This window comes from Corvus cornix, chromosome 5 (genome assembly GCF_000738735.6).
Source record: "Corvus cornix cornix isolate S_Up_H32 chromosome 5, ASM73873v5, whole genome shotgun sequence".
NCBI classification, from domain to species: domain Eukaryota; kingdom Metazoa; phylum Chordata; class Aves; order Passeriformes; family Corvidae; genus Corvus; species Corvus cornix.
In genome coordinates this window covers 13,837,926-13,864,862 of record NC_046335.1, presented here as the reverse complement: position 1 = coordinate 13,864,862, position 26,937 = coordinate 13,837,926, and the positions used below count along the sequence as shown (strand labels likewise).

The 26,937-nt window shown below is 37.6% G+C and overlaps 2 protein-coding genes across 8 annotated transcripts in view; both read left to right on the top strand.

Moving 5' to 3' along the window:
* Nucleotides 1-18,908, top strand: part of AK7 (adenylate kinase 7) — a 28,983-nt gene extending 10,075 nt beyond the window's left edge. The window contains exons 9-18 of the mRNA XM_039553387.1: nucleotides 1,445-1,522; nucleotides 2,263-2,412; nucleotides 3,867-3,995; nucleotides 4,292-4,430; nucleotides 6,588-6,716; nucleotides 7,748-7,819; nucleotides 8,484-8,681; nucleotides 13,340-13,560; nucleotides 15,714-15,872; nucleotides 17,601-18,908. Coding sequence (XP_039409321.1) covers nucleotides 1,445-1,522; nucleotides 2,263-2,412; nucleotides 3,867-3,995; nucleotides 4,292-4,430; nucleotides 6,588-6,716; nucleotides 7,748-7,819; nucleotides 8,484-8,681; nucleotides 13,340-13,560; nucleotides 15,714-15,872; nucleotides 17,601-17,651 — 1,326 coding nt within the window. The 3' untranslated portion in view covers nucleotides 17,652-18,908. The remainder of the gene's footprint in view (nucleotides 1-1,444; nucleotides 1,523-2,262; nucleotides 2,413-3,866; nucleotides 3,996-4,291; nucleotides 4,431-6,587; nucleotides 6,717-7,747; nucleotides 7,820-8,483; nucleotides 8,682-13,339; nucleotides 13,561-15,713; nucleotides 15,873-17,600) is intronic.
* Nucleotides 18,909-19,437: 529 nt separating this feature from the next.
* The window catches only part of PAPOLA (poly(A) polymerase alpha), a 44,096-nt gene continuing 36,596 nt past the window's right edge, over nucleotides 19,438-26,937 (top strand). For 2 of the 7 annotated variants that reach the window (XM_039551822.1, XM_039551821.1), the window contains exon 1: nucleotides 19,439-19,725. In XM_039551822.1, coding sequence (XP_039407756.1) covers nucleotides 19,718-19,725 — 8 coding nt within the window. In that variant the 5' untranslated portion in view covers nucleotides 19,439-19,717. Of the gene's footprint in view, nucleotides 19,726-20,871; nucleotides 21,038-26,937 lie in introns of those variants that run through there. The other 5 variants (XM_039551824.1, XM_039551823.1, XM_039551820.1 and 2 more) reach the window with 5 other exon arrangements.

Below are 26,937 nucleotides of genomic sequence, written 5' to 3'. Positions count from 1 at the left end.
AAGAGATTCGAGTTTCTTTTTTGTTTTTTAAGATATCTATATGTAAGGTTTTAAAACTATACATTTTACTGAAGTAGAAGTTCTTAGGTCTTCCTGAATTATCTTGAGTTGTAAATTACATGGAAGATTATTTTGAAATCCTCTAAGAATTCTGTCCTTTGAAAAAAATACATTATTTGATCTTGCAAAATTAATTTTTGCAGTATTATCATTAACTTAAATAGAAATTTTACCCAAGAAAGTTATGGAGAATTGTTATGGGATTCACAGTACTGTGATTAGATACTCAATCTTTATCATGTGTTTCCCTTCATTTTGTGGAAGGTATCTTGTTTTTCCAAGAGTTTTGAAATTAAGTCTAGAAGTAGTTTGGATGACACTGGTGAGCTATACACTGTGACAGTGAGAGTCAACTCATAGGGCACTTGCTCATGTAGATTGAGCAAATGTTACATAAGGACCAAATATGAGAGCCCATTCTTTTTGGTTGTATCAAAGAGAGTTTAATGAAACAGTGTGTTAGGGAGCTCACTAGAAGATGAAACCTGTGCTTTGGTTCAGGTAGGCACCCCAAGGAGAGTGGTTGGTGTCCTTTCAGGGGTATGTGGCTGTTTAGAAATGGGAAATAGAGGACAGGAATAAGTGGACAGTTTTCGTGGACAGGAAATTCGCCACTGGAAAGGGTGCTACAGAGAGCTGTCTTGGCAGGGAGCTGTACCAGCCCAGGGGAAGACTGGAAAGGTGCGTGGGAGAGAAACACCTTGAGAGTTACAGTTGAAAATAGTTGAAGATGAGTGTTTGGAAGGAGTGTCACATAGGCCTTTTCCATGCTTCAATCCATCGTCAAAGCCAGAATGCTGGATTATTTGATCTGATGGTCTAGATAAATGTTTATGATTTTATGGATATAGCGGGGTTTAAATCTATTTTAAAAGGCAGTAGATAGAAACTAACAGTTTCTATCTAATGATGAAATGCAAATGATATATGGAGAGTTTTCAGTGGCATTGATCTGAAAACGCTTCCCAATTGTTAATGGAATTAAATACCTCAGGAACCTGAAGTGAAAGCACTGGGAAATAATAAAGGTCTCCAAACAGCTCTTAAGCACTAGGAATTTGTGCATATATTTAAGAGCTTTATAAAACTTTTCTGTGGTTTTGGGTTGTTTCTTTGGTTTTTTTGGTTTTTTTTTTATTGCAGGTACTAGGCAAGAAGTGTTACTTAGCAACCAAAAGCTATTTAATACTAACATTAAAGTTAATATGTTGTTCTTAGATCTATTTCAAATCAGTATCCTGATTTTCCAGGTACAGTGTCACATAAAATTTAAAGCACATATTTTATCCACAGAAATCCTGTTCAATTTTTTTCCAAGAATCTGATTTGTGAAGTGGTTTTGGTGTGGGTTTTTTGTTTATTTGTTTGTTTGTTTTTCTGATAGTGTATCAGTAAAAATGTTGGACCAGGAAAAATTGAGAAGGTTCCTAAAGAAAATGCATTCCTGAGCAAAGAGCTAACAGTCAGTACTTTTCTTTCTTTTATTACTTCAAGGAAGTATTATACTTAAAAGTATAATATTTTACTTAAAAGTATAACATAATTAAATATATAATTTCTTTTTTCTTTATTTCACCAGAAAAATTTAACCCTGAAATATGCCTAAAAATATTTAAAGTGAGTTTAAATTTGGAAAATAAACAAAGTCAAATCTGGCCACCACAGCATAGAGAATTTTGAAGAGTTACAGCCTGATTTAAAAAAAATAAAACACTGAAGCTCTGATTTCACTGTTCCCCTTAGCATACTGGTGCACTCTAACAAAACCTACACAAAATGATAAAAATAGCAAAAAAAGCCTTAATAATGCAGTGCTGCATAAATTATGTTGTATTCATCTATTTATCTGGAATAAATTGTTCATTGGAAAAATAAAAAAAATACAGCCCAGGTATTTTTAAGATGGTACTTGATAAATTTATGAAAGAGGTGATTGCTTGCAATAACATGAAAACTTTGCATTGTACAGAATAAGTTCAGTGTTGCATATTCTAATAGATCCTGAGAACACTCAAATACAAATATGCATTGAAAATTAGTATTTTTAAAAATCTTAAAATATCTGTTTTCTTCGTATGCAAACCTTCTTTCCCAATGCTTTAATTCTTTCTATTCTCCCCATCCATTCCAGTCTCTTGTTCCAGCTGTTCTTTTAACACACATAGCTCAAGTCTGTAAATAAACGTAGCTTTGTTCCCTCAGCAAATGCAATTGGATATGTTGTTTGTGAACCTGCGAATGGAACCTACTTATCTGAAAGAGAATTTCAACATTATGTGGGTTGCTGAGGCAGGACTAGTAGAGAACATTGCGCAAGTTGTCATGGAATACAAGCAAACTCGAGGATTACTGGTAATGCTTTGGTATATATTACTTTAAATTGCCTTTCTCTCTTTTCCCTCAATAGAAATGGTTACATAAACTCTAGTCTTAAATTAATTAAGTAAAAATACATAGAAGATGGATATAGATGCAAAATAAGTGAATATAAAAACTTAAATTGAAGAAGTTAAATAAGAGACAATGTAAATTTAAAAAATAATGACTGTGTTTTATTTCCTTTATGCCTAAAACTGATATTCTATAAATGCCAATTAGCTTCGTGATGGAAAGCTGCTGTTTTGAAGCTAGTTTCTTTATGCAGTATATGGCGCTCATTATATTTTGCCTCAGAAATACAATAAGTGTATCTTTTATTTAAGCTTTTTTTGTAATAGTCAATACTTAGGTGAGTGTTTTGTGTCCTTTATATATTTAGTGAGTGTGGATATTCAAGTGCAATATAGCCTTCATTTTACCCTGCTCTGTTATGTAATTTACTGGGCAACTAACTTCACTATTTCCTATGTTAGCTTGATATTTATAACCTCTGTATTCAAATGTATAGGTTACTGAAAGGTGCAGAAAAATGCTTGTTTACATTCAAGTATTGATGGGTACAATAAAGGTGTTTAGCATGTCTATATCTGGTTCAAACCTTGAATAAGATTTCAGGGCATATAAAACCAGATGAAGCTACTATTGTTAAAAGTTATTTATTGAAAGTCCCTTCATAGCTCTCAAAGGATTATCAGGTCTGTATTTGAGTTAAACTTAGATGCAACTAAGTACATATGCATCTAACTAAAAAAATCTGTACATACTAGGTTGCAAGGAGAAGGAAGGCTAGCTAGACTGTCTCTGTCACTACTCTATTGCAGATTCTGTACTGTCAGATTTACTGAATTAAGATAGGCACTTAATTATGTATGATTTTGAGTTTATTGTATAACATATTAAATAAGTGTATACTGGAATCCTCATTACACTTACTCATCCTCAGGTTAGGTAGGCTGAAATGAGACATCACTTACGATTGTGATGGATCTGGAATTTTTGAGGTAAAAATAATCATTTTGATGACAGCAACTCTACCTCAAGTGGGAAGTAGAACTATTGCATGTCTACAGTAGAATATCTGCTACGACATTCCAAAATTCACTGCATCCTATCTGTGATATTGTGTTTCATGTCTTTGGATTATTCAAATATTACTAGCCACAACAAATTGGTCTGTAAGTCTACTCAATAGAAGCATGCTCTTTCTCCAACAGTAAATTTCTACATTTAAGTAACTATGTTACTCGAGACCTGTAGGTGATAGAGAAGATATTCAGCAAGAAATAAATATATGAATAAAACAAAAATATCTTTTTAGTTTTAAGTACAATTGCTGTTTCATATTATCCATATTTAAAAGTTTGTTGTTTTTACATAAAAGCATCTATGCTGTTTGAATAACATTATAGCTTTATCCTTTTTTCCAGCCTCTCAAAGTTTGCATTCATGGTCCTCCCGGGTCTGGCAAATCTACCATTGCTGAGGAGCTCTGCAAGCACTACAAGTTACATTATGTTAGGATAAATGAAGTGATTTCTGAAAAAATTGCAGATCTGGTGTGTTGCTGTTTTCTAATATTCCTATTTTAATTTCTGTGATTTTAAAATGTTTGGCAGCATTTAAAAATTACCTATAATCCCATTATTTTAGAATGGAAATATCTTTCAACATACTGATCATCTCTGGGGATTGCACTGAAATATTTTTAGAGAATGAAAGTTTCTCAGTATCTCACTGTTCATGGGCATACATGAAAGGAATTTTTTATTTTTTTCTTTTATTACATCTGTGTATAAAATAAATTTGGTTGTGGAATTTCTGAGCCAATTTATATTTCTGTTCTTGTCATCAGGAGAAAATTGTGGCTAAAGAACCTGACGATGTGAGAGAAGACGGAGAAGGAGAAGATGATGTAGAGGAGGAGGATGAAAATATAGAAGAAGCAAAGGAGTTATTAGATGGAATAAAAGAAAACATGAAGCAGAATAAAGGTAGGAAATACGATGTACTAAGATGAGATTCAGGTAACTAGTGCAACCCTATGCAAATGGAAACCAGGAAATAAATTTGTGCTCTAGGCTTTAACTTCCTATTAAAAGCAAGAATCAACTGGACAAGGGAGAGGAAATATAATGAAAGGTTTACGAGTTGAGATAAGGACAGGGAGAGATCACAAACCGAGTACTGTCATAGGCAAAACAGACCTGACTTGGGGAAATTCCTTAAATGTATTACCAATCAAAATCAGAGCACCCATCTCTCCCTTCTCTCCTGAATTTAACTTTATTCATCATTCTTTACCTCCAACTAGCAGCACAGGGAGATGGAGAATAGGGCTTATGGTCAGTTCATCACATGTTGTTTCTGCTGCTGCTTCCTCCTCAGGGAGGGGAGTCTTTTCCCTGCTCCAATGTGGGGTCCCTCACACAGGAGACAGTCCTCCACAAACTTCTCCAATGTGAGTCCTTCCCATGGACTACAGTTCTCCATGAACTGCTCCAGTGTGGGTCCCTTCCATAGGATGCAGTCCTTCAGGCACAGGCTGCTTCACCATGGGTCCCCCACGGGGTCACAAGTCCAGCCAGCAAACCTGCTCTAGAGTGGGCTTCTCTCTTCATAGGTCTATAGGCCCTGCCAGGAGCCTGCTCCAGGGTGGGCTTCCCATGGGGTCACAACCTTCTTTTGGACATCCACCTCCTCCATGGGCTGTGGGTGGATCTCAGCTCTCTCCTGGACCCCCACGGGCTGCATGGTGACAGCCTGCTCACCGTGGTCTGCACCATGGGCTGCAGGTGGATCTTTGCTTTGGCACATGAAGCACCTCCTCCCCCTGCTTCTTTGCTGACCTGAGCGTCTGCAGAGATGTTCATCTCACAGATTCTCACTTCTCTCTTCTCTGGCCACATTTACTTCTGCGCAATGACTTTTTCCCTACCTAGACATTTTGTCACAGTCGCATTACTACCATCACAGATTGGCTTAAATTTGATCAGCAGCAGATCCATCTTGGAGCCATCTGGCATTGGCTCTGTCAGACATGGGGGAAGCTTCTACCAGCTTCTCAGAGAAGCCACTTCTGTAGGTCCCCTGGCTAACAAAACCTGTCCACACAAACCCAATGCAACTATACACCTTGTATATTAAAAGTGATATATTTTTAAAAATATTTTGGTGCTTCTTTAATTGTAGCACTTTCATCTTTCTACTTCAGATTTTTTTAGTTAATGCCATGTTTTCTTCTCAGAGCAGAGAGCATAATTTATATAATATAAAGTAAAAATCTGGTAAATATATATCTTCATCAAACTTGCAAAAATGAAAGTATTCTAGTAAGAAAAAATGCATGCTCATATGAAATTGTGGGGGTTATTTAAGAACCTCATACATCATTAAAAAGTAAATACTGTTTAGGGAAGCCTGGAAAGAATTTTGAAGTCTGCGGATTGAAAAAAAGTCCCTTGCTGAAGAGTTATCATCTATATGGGAATAATGCCATGTAGTTTTGGTCTTAGTGCTTAACATTTTCCAAGCGGTATAAAGTGATCCCCCTTAAAAATGCATTCTGCATTGCTAAAGGTTTACCTGATTTGGATCTTGTGTATCTGCAAAGAAATGAACTTCTTACACACCTGGAAGCTTCAGTAATGAGATCTATGGCAAACCTCCCTTTTTCCTCCTACATATTTTCTCAACAATGTAGGACAAGTTAAGAAACAAATTCGTATCTCAACCTTTCTGAAAATGAAACCTGTAGACCCTATCTCACATCTTTTTTGCCAGACAATCTTTAAGCCTTACTGTAAAATGAAAACAGAAAATTGCTTTCCCATGATTTTTTCTATAAATATTTCTTTACTGCTTCAGATATCTGATTGTATTATTCAAAATAAAACTAATTTAATGTTTAGATGATTAAACTACTAATATTTATATCCTTGTAAACACAAATGTAATTTTATTTTGTATCTACACCTTAACATTCCATAGATCACTGACACTGAATAATATACAAATAATAACTCAAAATATTTAACTTTTTATGGTCTAAGTAGAAGAAAAATGTATTAAAATGTATAAAAATGTTAGTAAAATTATTTCAGATCTCTTGTTTCTATAAACTAGGTACCTATTAACCTTCTTTGTCTTAGGTCGTCTAGGTGATGAGTATCTTATTAAAGTTATGACGGATAAGCTCATGTCTATGCCATGTAGGAATCAGGGATATGTGTTAGATGGGTTCCCAGAGACCTATGCACAGGCAATGGAACTTTTTAAAGGTATGTGCTGCTGGGCTTGGTTTTGTTGCTGCTTTTGTTTTTCTGGCTGCTGATATTGTCATTATCATTACTGTTCTCAGTGCCATACTACTTGAAGTGCGTCAGCACTGTAATGACTGCAGTGGAAAACAAAGCTGATTCCATGTGGTCATTAGAATGTAAGGACTGTAATGAACCTTATTTAATTTATACACAAGTTAATTTTCAGACTATCTTTCCTGGTAAAGTAAAAAGTAAGTGCACAAACATGGAGGATGCCTTCTTGTTCAGTGGTGGTCTACTCCACTTAAGCAAGCTCTATAGCAGAATTTCTTCATAATATTTAAGGGCTACTGATTGAGAGGATCCAACCAGTGCACCAATATGTATTTTGTGAGCCAAATTAGAGTGGATTTATTAGATGAGCTGCAGTAGATATGACTTCAGAGAAGCTCTGCAACACACATTTCAAATTGTGAGCAAGCACTGTCCATACATTAAGACCAAGAATCATCTTCATGTTTAAATTACAACATGAGGTTTAAAGGTACAGAAAAAACAGTCTTGTTCAGCTTAGTATGCTGTTCTGCAAATAGTCACGCTCAGCTGATGCTCTACAGGCAGTTTTACTGACTAGTCATAACAGCAGACTCTTAGTGGCAAAAAATATTTTAACCATAGAGTTGTAAAACATTTCTACTCGCTGTTCTGAGGCTTGTCTCTGTTTTTTCCAGAATAATTTATTTGGCAGGAGGAGAGGCCAAAGATAAGACAGCAGTTTTAAAATACTACATATTTAAAAACTGTGTGTGCATGTACATTCATTTATAGTCTTGGCAAACAACTATTAGTGTCCCAAGGTAGAATTCTGTGGTGGCTGGCAACATGAATTACTGAATTCTCTAAACTGGTGTCAAGGTTAGATTAATTTCCAATTATTAGTATAATTTGGATACAGGCAAACGTGTGTTTGTACTGGGCACATTTTTAGAAAATATAGTGATATTGTTGCTTCAAATGAAAATGTTAATAATTTCTTACTTTTGTTTTAGTGGAAGATGATGAAGAAGAAGAAGAAGAAACAAAAGGCAAAATGCCTAAATTTAATAAAATAATCATACCTGGTAAGTTTGATAGATTTCTTTTTAAATAAACTAAGGAGTTTTATTTTCTTATTAAACGAACTGAGGAAATATTGCTGCCACCAACGAGAAGTCTAAAATATCACTCCATCTGTTCCTACTTAATTTAACAAAAAAAAAATCTATTTCATGTCACGCTGCTGCCCTCATATTTAAAAGTGAACAATTAGTCACAGAATCATTTAGGTTGGAAAGGACCACTAAGAGCATCAAGTCAAACCAGTAACCCAGCACTTCCAAGTCCACCATTAAATCATGTCCTTAAGTGGCACATTTCCATATCTCTTAAATACCTCCAGGCATGGTGACTCAATCACTTCTCCAGACAGCCTGTTCCAATGCTTGATCACCTTTTTGTTGAAGAAGTTTTTCTTAATTAAAACGAAGGGTTTGCTTCAGTTTCTGGGTTGTTTGTTTGTTTGTGCTTTTTTGTGAAAATGCCATCAACTGTTGGCTGATATCAACAGTAGGCTGTCTTTGTTGTGATTACAGCTGCTATTAATGGAATAAAAATGTAATTCATCGGTTATGCTGGGAATTAAAATAGAATGTTTTTCATCTATGTAGAAATTGCTTTATCCTGATGTTTTTGCTTGATTCCTTCGGAAATTTTGTATTTATTCAAACAATATGTTCTTCTTCACAGAATTTATTTTTTCTTTGACTGCATCTGATGAATTCCTTATAAACAGAATAATAAATCTGCCAGAGAGCGTCGTTGCTGGAACTCGTTATACTGAGGACCAGTTCCTGCAAAGTCTGAAACTCTTCCGCAAATTAAATACCGATGATACAACAGTTCTCAACTATTTTGATGAACTTGAAATACATCCTCAGTTTATTGGTATGGAATAATAAAATTAGTAGACATAAAAACATTTTGTTCTTACCAATTTAACACTTGCAAAAAATCAAATAGTAAGTGTCCATATATAAATAATATTTTTATTAACATTGCAGAATACATATACAACAAGCATTTAATTATATACCTGCAAAAATTGTTCTTTTACAGTTAACCTGTTTCTAAAAATTGGGGGTTTAGTTGTCCATTTTCGTAGGGTTAATTATTAAAATAATTTTATGACTTAGGTTACAGATCTCTGCACTGGCATCCTTTCCAATAGGTATGAGTACCTTTTCATGGACTTAAATATTATGGTTCCTTATATTTTTTTCTTTAGTCTTATCCTCAGATGCTACTGTTGTCCACAAAATTCAGGTTACTTGGTGGGCAACAAGCTAATAATTACACTCTGAAGAGAGGCACTGATTATTTATTTCAGAATTGTGCAAGCCTCTGTGCTTGGTGGTACTCCACAAATGAAAGAAACACCACTACTATCAAAACTTTTCACTATTCTAGCAAACAAAGGAATTAGTGTTTATTGGCTAAAAGTTACATAGTTCTCTTATTAATTAGTATTCTACCTTCTATTGGATAATGATTCTCTTGCTTTCCATGCTCAGTCTTTCTTTTCTTTTGGGTCTGTGGGTTTCTTGAGTCAGTGGTCCTTGCATCTGTGGTTGTGATTTCCTCACTGCTGGCAGTACCTTTTACCCAGTTGGAGCTGATTTCAGCACAATTTCTGAGTTGGCTTTATTAGTGTCTTCCTTATCTTGGGCATTCTGCCAAATGTCCTTATGGCCTGTAAATTCTGCACTCCTTGTGTCCACTATCAGTGGTACATCCTTCTTCCTGAGCTTTGTTAACGGCCCATTGGTCTGAGATCATTGAATCTTGTCCAGCCCTAAACCTTAACAAGGTAATTCTACCAAGAAGTAATTTGTTTCTCTAACACCTGGACATCATTTAGAGCTTGCTGTCTGTTTCATGGTTTAAATCTGCCTTCTTGTTGATCAAGCTTGAAAGTATATGAAGATGAAACATAAAAGAACATAATTTCTTAAGAAAATTTTTACATTTTCCACATTTTGCAACACCAGGACAACATGTGGGTAATCTGTAAATAAAGAAGCATTTAAGAAAATTATTAGAAATTAAAGGTGGATGTCTGGGACTAAATCTGTTTTGCACTATACCTGTATGCGAGAAAATTTGTCTTCCCTACATACTCTCTAGAAAATTGTGATCACTGGGAAATCTTGAGAAGATTACTATAACCTGATTATTGAAAGCCAGTGAGATCAGAGTGACAGCATTCTAAAGAAAAGGTGGGGGTTTGGGGGGATGGGAGAGGAAAGAAAGAAGAAGGGCGAAAACCCTGCAACTAAAATCAAACTGCTGATATTTGGAATGTCTATTTGAGATGAATTAGTTAATTAGATGAAAAGTTAATTGTTCAATCCCCTTAGTCATAACTGATTTTCTAAGTTTTTTATTTATTGTCAGTCACAGAGATTATTTTGAAAATAATAAGATATATGCGTTGTTAGGAAGTGTAGCAGTGGGAAAAAATAGTGAATTAGTACAAATATTTTAGAATTGAGGAAATTCTACTATGGAAAGTAAATGTATGAAATTGTAAATATTAAGGTCTGATGCCATCAATTGGTCGTATTCTTAGCTTATACACTTCTAGATATGCAACTAGTGGCACTGTCAAAGACTGATTTTTATTTTGGCGGGTACTATAAAATGTATACTCTGTGATAAAATATCGCAGTGTTTTCTGCTAAGAATTATGCCTAAAGGTTAAACTGTAGCCCATTCCAAATACAGAAATTAATTTGCCTACTGATTTTAATTATTGCAGTATCACAGCTGTGATGTTCCAGATGATTTTCACATTGAGTGTATAGCATTGATTCTCATGTGCAAATGAGCATCATCTTTAGGTCCTGTTTGTCTCAGAACTGTCTATACCTATATTCACATTCCTGGTTGTTACCCACTGAAGTATGTAGATGTGTTGCTTCTGCTCTAAAATTGTAGGAAGAGATTACAGAGGTAACCACTGAGGATCCTTCAGCTCAGCCAATACTCCTCCATTCTAGTCAATGTTCCAACTGGAATTTCAGATGCATAGAATTAAGTAGCTTTGGATTTAGTCAGAGACCCAACTGCTTTCTCAGTCATATTCTGAAGAAAGGGTTAAAAATTATGCTTGATTTGTTTAATATTATTTCAAAATAATAAAAGTTTTCTTCCACTTTAAATTTAGAAAAGCATAACAATATGGTTTTATGTATCATTTTAATTATTTTTTTTTCTGAGTCTGAAATATGATTAGTACAACAGAGTGGGCTTCAAGATTCTGGAAACTCAATTTTGCTATGACGAATCACTTTATGAAGGCTGAAAGTCGGTTATCTTGTGTCTTGTTTTTCTCATTTGTAAATTCGGGATGGTGACACAGGCATGTTAGATCATATACAAAGAGGCATGTTACACTTATAACAGCAATTTCCTTTGAAGACCTTAATTTTTGAACTCCTTTTCCAGTGATTTTTCCTCTCAATTAGCATCAGTGATAGCTTCCTTTTTCATTTAAAAGGCATTAATTTCTGAGGATAAGTGTAGTTAATTATGATTGCTGTAATATGTACATTGTACTCTTCTGTGGCCATCTAAGAAAAAAATGTAGTCTTTAAGACCTCAAATTCAATGTTGATTGCATTCTTAGCAATACTTTAAATGACTAGAAAAGTGGTTTTCATTGTAATTTGTATATCCAGGTGCAGCTAAATTTGTAGAAATGATGAACCACTTGCCATAGAAAATGTATTCCTTTAACTCAGAATACTTCAGGAATATAATTCCTGAGTTTTTGAAAGAAGAAGCTGTAAAGTAAGTTTTATCATGTAGAATTATGTTCCCTCCTCAGTTAATGATCAGAGTTTGGACTTGAGGTCCAAATCACAAACACTTAAAATCTTGGGAAAATGGTGTTAGTGTTTGAGAGTCTGATTCTGCCTGAACAGTGAACAGAAAGAATTGGGAAGAATGCTTTGCTGATGACTTTCAAAATAACTTCTTAAAGAACTGTGAAGTACGGGCTACTGGATTCTCATCTAAATTCTGTATTCTAATTCTTTTTCCCTTCATCTGCTTGCTCTCCTTAACCATTTCTGTGCTTTTACATCTTCCATTTCTTGTCCCTGAATAAGCCCTTTATCTCTGTACTCTCTACCTCAAGTGCCCACTTTTCCTCTTTTCCATGTACATTCCTGTACTGTTTTTTGCCTCCCCACACTGAATGAATACAGAAACTACAGAGCCATGGAGAAAGTCTTCACTATTCTGTACTTTTTCTTTTTCTTCTTTCTTGTCAAGTTTAATGCGCAAGCAACCTCCAGCAATTAAAAGATAGAAGGAATAAGATGAAAGAAAAGGTCTTGTTCAGTCTTTATGTTCCTACATGAAGCTACAAATTTGTTTCATAAATATAATACAGTAAGAGATCGACTAGAGAGAGGTCTGTGCATTTGTAAATCTGTATGAGTGAAAATATTGGAGTTTGTGCCAAATCCCAACAACCTATTGTGTAGCATTCAGGCAGGAGAGAAGGACAAAACTGATGGTTTTATGCATCTGGATGAGTTGACATAAGGTTGATGTCAGTAACATCTCTGATAGTTGGTATGTGGGTTTCAAAACCTGGGCAAGCTGCAATTGATAAGCAAGAGTTGTAAAAATTATTTTAAAATGTTTCTTCCTTACATCATCTTAAAAGGCAAATTATTTTACCCTAAACTGGTAAAGAAAATTAGATTTAGAAAACTTCATTCTGTGTAATAAAAATTTGACATTTATAAGCAATTGAAAATGAAGTAAAAAAATTCAGCCAAATTAATTTTAATAAAGAAATAGATGATATTCCGTGGCTGAAAGATCGGTCACACAGAAAGCCACGATCGGAAAAAGGTCAGCACCGAGCCCGGGATCGGTGCTGGGTGAACACAGATCCGACCTCTATCAGGTCAGATCCCCAAGTTCACCAGTGCTGCTTCGGCTGGTTCCTTCTTATACAGTTCTTGGGCAGAGTCCGAATTAATTCTATTCTTCTCGCAATCTAGCATATTCATGATGTTTTCTTGTCCCGAAGTTGGACTGCATAAAGCATTTCCTGGGTCTGATGAATTTTCCGTCTTGGATGATGAATTGTCCATCTCTGATTCCTGGAGCAGTTATTCTTAGTTCTCGGAATGGGATACTCCTTTAACGACTCTGAGATGTTAATCAGTTTCATCAGGTGTGGTGTTAATAGCTCCAGATAAGGTCTACCTCCACCCTGAGATAGACTTTTTCGTATGCTGATTAGTTCCTGGCCTATTGTCTTCTCTGTTGCTGCCAAGGCTTGTGAAATTTTCTCCATCCCCTGGCCTGGGGTTTAGGCTTAAGCATTTTTATTTGTACAATTAATATATATATCTATGTACACAAGCATGAATTACCAATTTCATTTATAACAAAACCAACATCTTTTACTTGAAAATTCAAACAATATGAATACCATGTATTTTTAGGTCTTGCATAATAATTGACAATTGATAGTTGACAAAAGCCTTGAAAGAGTCCTCTCTTGTATTTTTTAAAAGATGTAGCTGTATATGAAGATTCTGAGAACAGACTTACTGTAATAAAGATCATCCAAGAAATTGGAGAACCTCGGAATTATGGTTTGACAGATGAAGAAAAGGAGGTTTTGGAACGCCAAGCAGCTGAGGAACGCCTTGTCAAAGAAGCTCAAGAAAAAGCTGAACAAGAGCGTAAAGAAGCTGAGGAAAGGGCTGAAAGAATGGCAAGATGGGAAGAGTGGGTAGGTTAATACATATGTTTGGGAAAACATTATTATTTATGTGTTTTAGATGGCTTCAAGTAGTCTGTTATGTAAACAGATTGTCATGTAAATTTACGCACACTTGGGAAGTGTGGTGTAAATTCTCTCACTCCTTATATCATAATTTAGATCTTGGTTAGGCTATCTTCACAGTGTGATTGAAGTCCATCCTACAGAATAGAGTGTCTTTTTTATTACACACATAGCATTTTTTTGCATTTTGGTATCAGCATGTCTTTAAAATACTTTTATGGTACTCTTGTTGTCATGCTGTAGCTCTTCTATTTTACCATTTATAAGTATCTACTACAGTCAATGGTTATTTTCCTTACCAAGTCTTCTAGGACTTTTGTATTTTGCTCATTTTACTTCTAAGCACCTGACCAAGTCTTAATTATCAAACTAGATTTTTAACTCAACACTGACCAATCTTCCAGCCTGCATCGCAAAAAGGTTTCTGAGCCTGCAAGAACATGTGAGAGAGCTGAGTACTCGGTTCAGTAAGGACTACCTCCTGCAGTCTGAACGATGGTTTTTGTTTGCTAATAATCTAATAAGTACTTGGTATTTGGGCTACCTGACCCCAGAAGATTCGCATGTGATTCTTTTTCCTTATTTACTTTGCCACACCTAAGGACATTTTAGTTAAATGACCTGAAATGCATTCGGTAAGTATGTTCCTTCACACCCAACATCAGGCTTTTTCACCAGAAGGCAAGTCTATTGTCCTCTTTTAGAGCTATTTAAAAACAAACTGATCCTTCCACAGAGAAGCCCTTTTGTTATATTTGAATGCCCATACACATATATGGGGTTATAATATGATGAAATTACTGACTTTTTAAGAAGCATTTACATTCCTCTGATGTTGGCTTGTAACTAAGGGGTTTTTTTTTATCTCTGATTATTTACAGCTTCATTCAACAACATTAAACAGCATTTTGTGCCCTGTAAAATTTGTAAGGATAGTTAACACATTTTAGCTAGATTCAATCCAAGCCATCTATCTTTAAAAGAGCAAACTGTGCATTAATCAAAGCTAAAGTAGGTGTTTAAGTAAAATGTGTGCTTAAGGCTATCCTTTTAAATAGGCAGATGCTCAGGAGATCTAAGCAACTGTTCATTTGCCCTTGACACTGTAGATTAGCTGCTATCTCTGACTAGTGACCAAAGACCACTTGCACGATTTATTCAGTAGCACTCCTGGATTGAGTGAATAAGGTAAAAATTGGTGTATCTGTTTTATCTGAACATTGCTTTTGTGTTATGCTTTGAGTATAGCAAAGCAGCCTTCAGAGTATCATCTGTTTTCTGTATCTGTATGTGACTCAGGCTACTGATGAATAAAATTAGTGAAGAGAGGACAATGAAAATGAATTGGAGTAATCTTCTGGCTAAAGCTACTGCAAGTATGCATGCTACTAAGTGTTACTGAATGGAAGGAAGAAAAGCTTGCAGCAGTTTTATTTCCTCATCCCTCTTACTTTTTGAGTGTAAAAATTGCATTTGGTTTTACCTGAATTTGGAAATAAATTTAGCTGGTGTAAACAGATGTAATTCACTGCGGTTTTAGTGTATTTGACTCTCAAGCCCCTCAAAAACATCAATGAAATAAGAATAAAACAAACCAAGGAAACCAAAGAGAAACAAACCCAACACAATTAACAAATTAAACATTTAGAAAGCCAGAGCTCTCTGCTGAGTAAAAATACTCTCCTTTCCCTCCAGTTCAAAGAAGCCTCAAGAAACCATCTGCATTTGCAATAGCACTAATTTTTGAAGTGCTACAGTGTATTTCAACCATTTTGCCAAATACCTTATGTAAACCGGACCACTGGAAGACTTGAAAATAAACCTCCTTTTAGGTGTTAGAGAAGAAAAATAAAATCAGTTTAGTAAGGGATTATGTCAGTCCTTATCCTTTTCAATTCTTTGTCCTCAGTGTGTTGAGTGCTCTAAATTTAATAAGCAACTAATAATTTTTCCTGTCAACCTGTTTTTTAAAGTTCTGTCCACAGCTTCTAACACTTTTTTTTCCTCTAGGCCAGCGCTGTTATTTAGCCAAATGTGATTTGATAGATGTTATAAACATAATTATTTATTATTTAATCTTTTTTCTTTATTACTTGTAGAATAAACAGCTGGAGGAAGTGAAAAGACAAGAACAAGAGTTAGTAGAGGCCCAGTCTATTCCACTACGAAATTATTTAATGAAGAATGTCATGCCAACACTTATGCAAGGGATAAATGAATGCTGTAGGATCAGGCCAGATGATCCAGTCAATTTTCTGGTAAGGTGATTATGTTTTGTTTCTTAAATATGTTTGAATACTCATGTAGACCCAAAGAATCTCTGTTAACAAAAGGACTTAAATTTCCTCCCCACTTTCAGGATAGCAACAAATTAATGATTAGAATCTGTAATTCTGGTGAACAGCAATTACAGTGAAAATTAAAAACCACCAATTACTCTTTATGGGATCATTTGATACTGTGTATCAAGGGCAGTATCCAGTGTAGTTAAACAGTAATAGGACAAGAATCACTACCAGAACTTGTTTCCCCTTGTTATGTGCACTCTGCACATCTTACATACCCTGACAATTCTGCTGTGCCATAGAGGACTACAAGTTAAACAACTTTTTGACATTAGGCTTTCATTTCCATTAGACTGATTTGTGCCAATGAACCTATTACAATATCTAGTAGCTGGAGTTAGGTGCCCCAAAAGAGGGTATACAAAGAAATCCGCGGGCAATTACGCCCTTACAATCTAAACTCCCCATCCCTCATAGGACATCCCTCACAGGACCAGGAGCTGTTTGAGGGTCTGAGATCTGGTTGCCTGTCATTGGTTTGCTGTCTATGACAGAGGGGTTGCTAAAGGGTCACCTCCACACTCTCTTAGGTCAGTTTCAGTGGAGGTTTTGGTTGGTTCTGGTTGTTATAATAATGCGGTTGTTACGGTTCATATACCATGATCTATGGGCTGTCCACACCAGCTATTAATTTTTAAGTAATGTTTAAGCTGCAGCTTTGTCTATTCTAACCATTATTAATGTTCAGATTGTTAGCGCCAGGTTTCACTGTAATCCATCTTTGACTTGAAAATATAACAATATGGTTCAGATAAAGTTCAACTTGCAGCCTAAAAATTCTAGCTACTTATGACTACTTTCAAATGACATAAAATTTTTAACCCTTCAGAAAGGGGGACATCACTCTCCACCCCTCTAGACACAACTGAACACGTTGTAATGATAAATGCCAGCTCTTTGGTAATTCCCTTCACAATACACACATAAATAACGGAGAAAGTCCGATAGGACATTCATATACTAATTCTAGTTGCAGAAGATCTCAGGATGTTATCCAGCAAAACTTTCAGTTAAAAGCAGGGTCAGCATTGCATTCAGACAGGAATCCAGGTGCTGTAACATTATTGCTGTGCTGCTGTTCTGCCTGCATATCCTAACCAAGCTGTTCGCAAGTTGAAACAGAGCATTTTATTAATCAAGCAAAAGCTTAAAATTAAAGCAATGGTGTTGCAATCCCACTTCAGGCACTAAGGAATGTTTTCTTGGTTTAACATTTTTGCTTACTGGTGAGTGACAACTACCTGTAGCTGTAGAAGTATGAGATCTTTCCCAATACCTGCATAGCTTTTAAACTTCAGTATCAGTGGGTCCAGAAATCAGGCCCTAGGGTACTCACTAGACTTCCATGGAGTGACAAATACTGTTATAAATGGCTCACTTCCTTCTCTTGCCCATGATAGAAACAGGGTGACCACTATAAAGAGGGAGCGTGAGGTTGATGGTATTTTGGACAGTATTTGGGGGAAAGAGATTTCTCTGACATAGGGACATTTTCTGCCATAAGTTACATTTTAGGGCCATTTAATACGTTCTGCAGTTTTGTTTAAAGCAATGTTATCCACTATATCTTTGTTATTTTACATACATTTCAAAGTTGGAGCTATGCAAATAATTGTAATTTTGAAACTCTTCTGTTTATAGGCAGAATATCTCTTCAAGAACAGTCCTGATATCGACTGGAATAAATGTTAAATCCTAGCAGCAATAGGAATTGTGAAACCAAAAGGGAGAAAATTCCTAATATACTTTAGATAAAAATACTTAGTTTCTGATGTAATTTTTGTTTAAGCTTATTATGTAATCTTCATTTTTTATTTCTCACACTTTATTACTATTTTTGTACTGGGTTTTTAATATTCTTCTACAACATTTCCATTTGCTGTATGTATTGTTTGATACATTTACACATCCGTATTTCAGATGTCTATTGGAAACTCCGAACCATAAGAATTCTGTTCTCTCTGCAAAATCTTCTTCCTGGATTTATTTTTAGCTACACTTTCTATTTAAACAATATATTATTTTCCTTATCCTTAGTGAATGTAGGCAGCTAGCCTGAGAAAAACTTTTATCAAAAAAGAAACATGTTTTTACTGAAAAAGGAAATAACTAGGAGCAGCAAGCTCCCTTAGTTCCCTTCCAGGCTACCAAGAGGCAAAAAGTCACATAATACAGGCTTCTTGTGCTGCACTGAACACTTGACTGGTAAACAGTTTCCCAGCATAGGTATGTCATAAAACCTGTGTTTTACTTTGGTACCAAACACATGGCTGTAGATCTCATTTAATAATCTTCAGCATTCAAAACTAGATAGATATTTTTTAGAGATTCTTGAAGAATCTAGACTTTCCAGCACATGGCTATCCTTCTCAATTTTATTGACTTCATCTAGCTCTCACAGGAACTGTATCTATGCTGACTGAGCTGAAACTGATCACATACTGGGTGTAAAACAAATAGAGGATTTTGTCAAAACAGAAGGCAAGGACCCTTTGTGCAAAAGGTGCAGGAAAAAAAGAGGAAGAGCTGAAAGAATAGTGATACAGAAACATTTTACAGTTATTTTGTCTGTAACTTTGAGTATCAGAATTTGAGACGTGTTAATGCCCAATGCTTTTATTCAGATATATTAGTATTTTTACAGAGTATCTTAAGTCATCTGTTTTCATAGTCACACAGACAAGTCAGGAACACAGTCCAGAACCATCATCTCCTCTTCTAAAGATAAACATATATTTTTGTGATCTATATGTTCTATATGCTGTCAGCCCAAGCTACCATTTATCCTGTGAGGCAGTTGAAGATTAAATAATCGGTAGCTTTAGACAATTTTTTAAAGTACTACTTTTCAGAGGAAAGATGAAAACTGGACACTTAAAAAGAGAGAATGAATTAGGATTTCTCTAGAGTTATTGTAATGCATTTACTTTTCTAAGAATAAAGTTTTGAGCTGATCTATAACGAGCTTGACTTTTTTTTTTAAATATTCTGCAAGTTTATGCAGACCACTCCAGGCAGGTGTTTCAAAAACAACTCTTAGAAAAGGATCTGTTTGCTTTGTGCAGGGCACGAACGCATAGTGAGCCCGACGCGGGTAGCCAAAGCCCCGCACGGCGCTGCGTTCGAGACAGCTCCTTCCACGCCGGCAGCGCTCCGAGCCCCGAGCGCCGGGGCGGCCCTGCAGGGGCTGTCTGAGCGCCGGGGCAGCCGGGGCAGCCGGGGCAGCCCTGTCAGCGAGCCCGGCCCGGCCCCGCCCGGCCCCGCCCGGCCCCGCCCCCGGCCCCGCGCACGCGCCGCCCCGCGGCCGTTGGCGCTTTGTTTTCAAACCCCGGCCGGCGCCTCTGCCGTCGCCGCCGTGACTACATTTCCCAGCGTGCCCCGCGGCTCCGAGGCCGTCTGCGCACTCGCGGCCGGGTGAGCGTGCGCGCCGTGCGGGGGTGTCCGCCGCGCTGCGTCAGGCCCCCCCCGCCCCGGGACGTTGCTGTGGTAGCGTCCGGGCGCCATGTTAGAAGGCCGGAGGGGAAGAGGCGAGTGAAGCGGCGGCGGCGGCCGGGCCCGGCACAGCCGCTCCCTCCGCTCCCGGGGCCTGGCCCCGGCCCGTGCCATGGTCGCGGCTCTCGCCGCTCCGCGGGACGAGTGACCGGTCCGTAGGCGGCAGCGGTGGGGGAGCAGGAAGAAGAGGAGGAAGGGGACGACGCGGCGGCGGTGGTGGCGGCGGCGGCGGCGGCGGAGGAGGAGGAGGAGGGGCCGGAGAGACGATGCCGTTGTAAGTCCGGGAGCTCGCGGGGCGCGCTCGGGGCCCGGGTTGTGTCGGCCCCGGCTCGGCGCTCCCCGCATGCCCAGGCCCTTCCTGCCGGGGCTCGGGCCCTTCCCCCCTCGCGGTCCCCTCGGCCCGGGCGCTTCCGCTGCCGCAGTGTGCGGCCCTGGCGCCGCTGCCCGCGCCGCCGCGAGCTCCGCGCTGTCCTTCTCACCCCCCATTGCCGTGAGCCCCGGAGGAGACGGTGATGTGGCTTTTGGGTTGTTGTCGCTGTCTCTGCGACCTCGCAGCGGCAACGTGCCGGGAAGGGGCGGACGCGTGCGGCGGCCTCCGCTCCCCGCTGTTGGGTCAGGGCGCACGAAGGGGCGAGACCCGCGTGTTTGTCCCTTCCTCGCTCTGGGCGCCAAGGGTGAAGCGCTTTTTCCGCCAAGGGCCCCCGTGAAGTCTCTCCCTCAGTGACCACGCGGACAGTTTTTCCCCGTTCTGGGGGCAGGAGACCCTGGGCCGGTGGTGCCAGTGGGCGCCCTGAGCCCAGCGCGCTGCCCTTGGAACCCGCCACTCCCGGTGGCTCCGGGCAGCGCCCTCGGCCGGCAGAACGGGCTGCGGGCCCGTGTGTCCCCCCAGCCCGCCGCCGGGAATCCGGGGCGCCTGTGCTTTGAACGTGCCGTGCCGTGACCCTGCTGGCAGTCAGGAATAACGAAGTGTGACTTTATTCATCCCAGTTTGTTCGCTGATATCTCTCACCCCACCCCTGGCATTTTTTTCTTCGCTTATTTTTTTTTTTTTCCCTATCGCTGACGTTTTTATGATTCCTGATTGAGACGACAGAACTTACATCTCCTCAGTTCTGTAGTTCACAATCTTAATATTTTATTACGTTATACAAATCAGTGAATTAGTGTATAGTGTATATACTGAAACAGTGATGTGTAGGTGGTCAAATGACTTTTCAGAGTAAGACATGTTTATATATTTTCGATTAGTCTGTTTGTTTCGGTTTTTTGTTGTTTTTTTTTTAATTGAAGGAAAAATATAAAGAATTTTTGATTATTCACTGTTTTCTTCACTGTTATAATTTGGGATTATTCACTGTAATTTTAAATATGTCAATTTTTAAGTGGAGAGCAGCCAAGGTTGTCTCTTGTGGCTGTTTAGTTCAGTCTAAAGTACTGCAGAGTTAGTCCTGGGGTAGATAACATGGTAGAAACTTACCTGAAAGGGTTTTTGGCAGGGAAAGGACCAATGGGCGAATGCAGGAAGGAAAACGGCTATGCCAAGTAGGTTCTAATGCTTGTATAATGAAGTGCCAATGTCCTTATAGGTAAGTTTTGCACATGCTCATTATGGCAATGAAAAATTACCAGAAGTCAGCTTTGAAGTTGGCTAGGCTTTTCAGCCTCAGGAAAATGGGAGGGTGTTTATTCTGCTTGCTTTCATTCTTAGTTTATTTTGTTGTGACTACATAAATTCCAAATGCTTAGTAACAACATTTAAAAGTTTGGGCTATTTTTATGAGTTGTAATAATAGCGACCTTCAACTTTGAAAAGTTTGGAATGATTGATAATTTCTCTTGATGTAGGTGTCTACACTAGACACCTACTAGACACTCTTAAATAACAATACATAGTTACAATTGCATCAATATATTGCTATTTTCAGTATAAGCATTACTTGGCAACTTACTTAGTACTGGAGTACTAAGAGGAGTACTACAAGGAGGTTTATTGTAGTTACCAAAAATGAAGCCTTCTCAGTTTATGCATTTGTTCTGTCATTTGTATGTATGGCATTGTTGACTTGGTATCATTCAATCAAGACTTAAAAGTGAGTATTATAGTGCCAGTAAGTAGAAATGCTGGTAGTGCTAATTCTTGTGTTTGTGAAGTGATACCTCTGCCTTTAGAGGAAAGAGGCAGCTTGGGAAGATTTTTTTTCCTCTATAATTCTTTCCAATTGATTCTGTCTTCTGGACAATAATCTTTTGGAGTGAAAGTGGAACAACCCGATGTTATGCCAAACTTTCATGGTGACAAAATGTTCCTTTCAATATGTCATTTAAACTTCATTTTGAACCCTGGTGTTTACAGTTGACAGGCCTTGTCAAAACTGATCTCCCATACAACGGAGATTGTGATTCTTGATTTGGAAGTTTCAGGTTCTCCAGAGCTGTACACCAGTGTTCATATTGGGCTGTGTTGTGTGCTTATTAACAGTATGATACAGAAGTATAAAACCAAGCCAATTCTTTCTGTACATGGTACATCAGTAGTAAGACTACTGATGCTGACATCTGGAATTTGCAGACACCTTTAGTATTTTTATAAACATTAAAATTTATCTTAGAAACTTATGTGACTTCTTGTCAAAATTCTCATATGGGAAGCACTAGCGGCTGTATAAGGAAGAAGTCTTTAACAAAAAAGCTGATTAGAAACAAAGATGACTACTTCCCCTGTCATAAACATATATTTTAGTGCATGATTAGGTACAGAATGTTCCTGTGCATTATCTGAAACGTAAGATGCCAGGGAAGAATGAAGCTCACTGAGCTGTTTGTGTTTTGGTTGGGTGTGGGGCTTGTACAGAAAGGCTACTGACTCAGTGAAGCTGGAATTATGTTTATGTGAGTGATGATGTAGTCTTTTCATGTAACCTGGGGCTTTCTAACCCTCCAACTAGAGAAAACATGAATCTGTTTCTTGGTAAGCTACTGAACGTCTGTGTCTGCTGAATTCATGGCAAAACACTTTTGATATGATGTGGTTTTTTTCTATAACCAGAAGTGGAAAAGTGCATTGAGTCATATATATGAACATTTAAAAGTGCCGGAAAATCTATAAATTTTAAGTACTGTTAGTATTGGTAAGTTCTGTATTAGAGTTTTGGAATGTCATTAAGAATTACTCTTTCCAGTGGACAGTCAAGCTGATTTTCACTTCTGAAGTAAGACTTCATTTTTTCTTTCACTGAACTTTGCTATAGACATATGCAAAGTCATTGTTTTCTTCACTTTTAATTAGAGACTGTCAACTTACATGCCAGAAGTAGAGCACTGTATTTAAAATGGCTTGTGCTGATTTGGAATGGGTAAGCAGTGTGTTTCTGAACAGAGTTGAGAATTTTATAGGCTGTTAGGAAAGGAGTTAAATTATTCTTAACTTTGCAAAGCATTGGACTGACTTTAGAAGAATAGTTGGCATAACATAAAGTGATAGCTTTTTTAATTGAGAAGCAATTAATATAAAAATCTGTATTGAGGATTAATTTGTTAGATGGCAAGGATATGTAGTTTTGCAATAGCTTTCAGTCTTCCAGTATTGCTCTAAAAAAGGACTGAGTTTATACCTGTTAATATAGAGGTATTGCACATAACTTGGAAACCCAGTTATTTTGGGCTGAGCAGATTTCACTACTGAGACAAATTAATCTCAACAGTGAAATGCATTGTGGGATTCCTAGTTCTTGGTTTATACTCCCTGTTATCTTTTGATTCAGCCTTACTGAATTTCTTAATTGCTCTTGACTGTTTTGTCTCCAGCATAGCAATAAAAATAATTTTTGGTTTAACTGCCGCCTGTGCAGTTCATTAGCGCTTTCCTTTTTTTTAAACTTGAGAAACTTCTCCTTCAACTGTGTCCGTAAGAGTATTGTGGATGGGTTTACATTTGCACATGCTGCCTTCCCTGTTCTGCTGTGCAAACAGGAGAGCCAGAGAGCTCAGGAGAGAGTCCAAGGTTAGCAGAATTTGTATGAATGATCTTCCTTTTGCCATAGGTTAGTCTCTTCTATAGCCCTGTTGCTCGCTGCTGCTCCAATACCTGTGTTCAAATCAGTTTTGTGTATCTTGAACATCTCATGGTGACAGTTGAAGACTTAATTCATGGTCTGAATGGTCCAGTGATGTTCTGCTAGATATTGGAACTTTCATTCAGGAGGGACAGCTGTATTGTCTTAGCTATTTAAAACATGTTCCTCAGTAACTGATTTACACGGACTTCACTGATGTTTCCTGCCTAGAGTTATGAAACTTCGTCTGGAGTGATGGTGTTAGCATTAAGCTAGAAACTTCAGTCTAATTTGCCAGTAACCCATTGTTGAAGGAAACTTCAAAAGAAGCAAAACCCCTCAACAGAGTTTCTCTGCATCTGGACACAGTGGAGCTTGAGCTCCATGAATTTATCTCCAGCTGGTTAACCTGATGGTGTGATGACCTAATATTGTTTCAGGAATCTGAATTGGATGTCTTACAATAGCAAATAAGAAGGAATAAATTTTGCTGAGGTAATCAGTAGAGGCAAATAGAGAAGTGAGGATAATCACTGAGAATCCTTGAGTTGAGTATTTTGTCTTAGTATCTGGATGAGTCTGAAACTTACGGGGATTTAAATTGTTACGATTTGTTTAATATCATGCTATGTATTTTTAAGATTTCAGTTGTTTGTACTGTCTTTTATTTTTGTGAAGTTTCCCAAATTTCAGTAGCTTGATGTTTAGATAGTGTGGTACTGATGGCAGCTGTATTTTGTTTGTGTTAAGAAATGTAAAATCTTAACACAAATAGCACTAAAAATAGTACTATTAGAATGGACATGGAATACTGTGAGAGAAGAGGAACCAGTGCTTAGACAGGAGTTGGGTTAAATACAAAGCACATCTGAAAAATAAGTTCATGGCAGGATTGTTGGCTTTTCTGATGATGGAGAAAGGTTCTGGTCTTGTAAAAGCAAACAATAGTACAGAACGTGGAATTAGTATCCAACTCTTAGTTATGTATGGGATGGTGTTACACAGGTATAGTTGTATCTGCTCTATGTTCACTTTACATGGACGTGTTCAGGCTATCATGTGATCTTCAAAAGATGTATTGTAACCCTTCCTCTGCCTTAGAACAACAGATAGTCACTTCCATTTAAAGGAGTTGTGTGCTCTGGAAACTGTAAAGCTTCTTACAAGCTTTAGTTGGGGTTTTTTTCTTCCACTTCTACACCCTGTTTAAAATGGGTTTAGCAGTGACCCTATAGCCAAGGCCTGTTCTTTTAGTTTGGTAGTTACTGGTAACAATATAAAAAGATACTGCCTACCAAAACTTCGGGTTCTGAGGAAAAAGTTGTTTGGCTGCACTGCTTTCAGCTTAGCACAGACTAGAGCTTTATGTCTGTGTTTTTATATGGGGAAAAAGGACATGCATTTCTTACTGATGAAATTAATATTTGAATATGAAATACTGAATCATAACACTTTAGAATTAATCCACTGTAGCTGTTACCCAATTTGCACATAGTGAATTGTCAGTATATGTTTTTCAAAAATTCAGGTTAAACCAGAGCTACAACAATAGCATGTTAAATTTAACTCTGTGTTATTTTCTGTAACTTTATTTTATATTTGTGCAACTGACAGATAGCTCATGGTCATCTCAGAGTGATAAGATGATCTTCATGTTTATATGTGGTTGACAAGTAATGAACCCAAAAGCCCCAAACTGTATCTTAATTTTCTTTGTGATCTTAAAAAGAAAAGCTTAGGGTTTTTTCTTCTGTTGTTTGGTTTGTTTGTTTTGGTATTTTGTTTGGTTTTTTTCTTTTTTTAGAAAAAAAGCCAAACAACAACAAGCCCTAAACATGCTTTCAGTTGTGTTAGACCCTGATATGGTCTGCCAAATCTGTCTCTGCTGTTGTCAAGAGTGAGTAGCTGAGATGGAACTTCCAGTTGCTGTTTAATACTCTGCTTTTTGTTAATGTTTAACTTCAGTGAGTACCAGATGTGACATACCATCAAGGTATTGAGTCCCCAACAAGGCCTTAACATTTCTAATCCTCTTGGGTAGAAGGTTAGCACTGATACTTCCCTGGCTTTTGACCTTTGTCTTTCAATAAATTAGGTAGTTTAAACTCTTCTCTGGACATAGCACAAGTCAAAGCTAGAATGTCCATATGTGACTAAGAGGGAAGATATTGGAGTATGAGTATGATCTTCATGGTTTCAGAAAAAAAGCAGAAGTGTAGGAGCATTTATCATTAGCATATTCTGGCTAAAATGTAACATGTAAATACAGCATTAAAGTTGGGCTGATGAGCACCTAAAGTTTATTTCTCAGAGATAATTTACTTTGACTTTAAAAAGCAGGTAGCAAATGCTTTATCTGGAGTTTCTTGGTTTTATGGGAGGTAGGAGGCAGGGAGAGGATATGCCTTTTCTTGTTTGTTTATAGTAACTTTCATGCTGCCTTTTAAATGAATAGATGACCTAGGATAAGTCGCTTTATTCTGTCCTTCATTAAGTTTAATGAACTTTCTTGCAATACAATTTATTTCTGTAATTTTCCAGAGGAAATTTTTCATATCCTTTGTTGTGCTACAGAAGGTGTAGACTAGAGTTAACTTAGCAGGTGTAAACGTCAGAGCTTCAGTTTAAACATTTTTATCTGGAAATAACCTATAGTCTCTTCAGTGTTAATATATGGTAAAATGTAAGCTTCATCCTGTCTTCTGCAGCTGTAAAATCTTGAAGGCAGCTGTGCTGAGAATTGTTACTCACTAACCCAGTGAAAGGGTACTTACTCCTCAACCTTCAAAAAGAGGTGAAACACTTGTGTCGGGGAGGTCCTGTGCTGTTGAAAACATCGATATTTCTTTATTATAAAAGTAAATGTAAGAACTGTGGCTGGTTTTATGTAACAATTCCCAGAGATGTATATCTGGTGATCAATTTAATTGGTTATTTGAAGCCATTGTTTTAGTGAAGAGTTTCAAAGCTCAATTGTGCCCTGTGGCCATGCTCTAGTGGTCCTGTAGGAGCTGGAGGAACACTGGTTTGAGTCATGGCAGTATGGTGTTTTGAAGGCAGAGCTGCACATTGCACTGCCAGGGTTGTGTGTAAACCAGACTAGGGAAGAAATCTGATGTTTGACTGGGGTTTATGTACTGTAATTTTATAGACAAGGTAAAGGATTATGTTTAAGTTGTTAGTTCTTGAATTGGTGAATCATGCCCCTTACAAGTAGGGGGAATACAGAGGCCTCTGTCAGCATTGCTGACTTCAGGAATTAGCTTTTCAGAATCTGGTTTTCAGTGACATTGAGTCTTTTTTGAAATCTAGTAACAGCATCTGCCAGGCTGTATTTTGCCAGCCCTTTTAATGAAGTCTAGTATCTGTTGAATTGGATTCAGGTTCTTGCTGTGAATGGGTGAAAATTACAGTTAGACCATCAGGAAATTGTT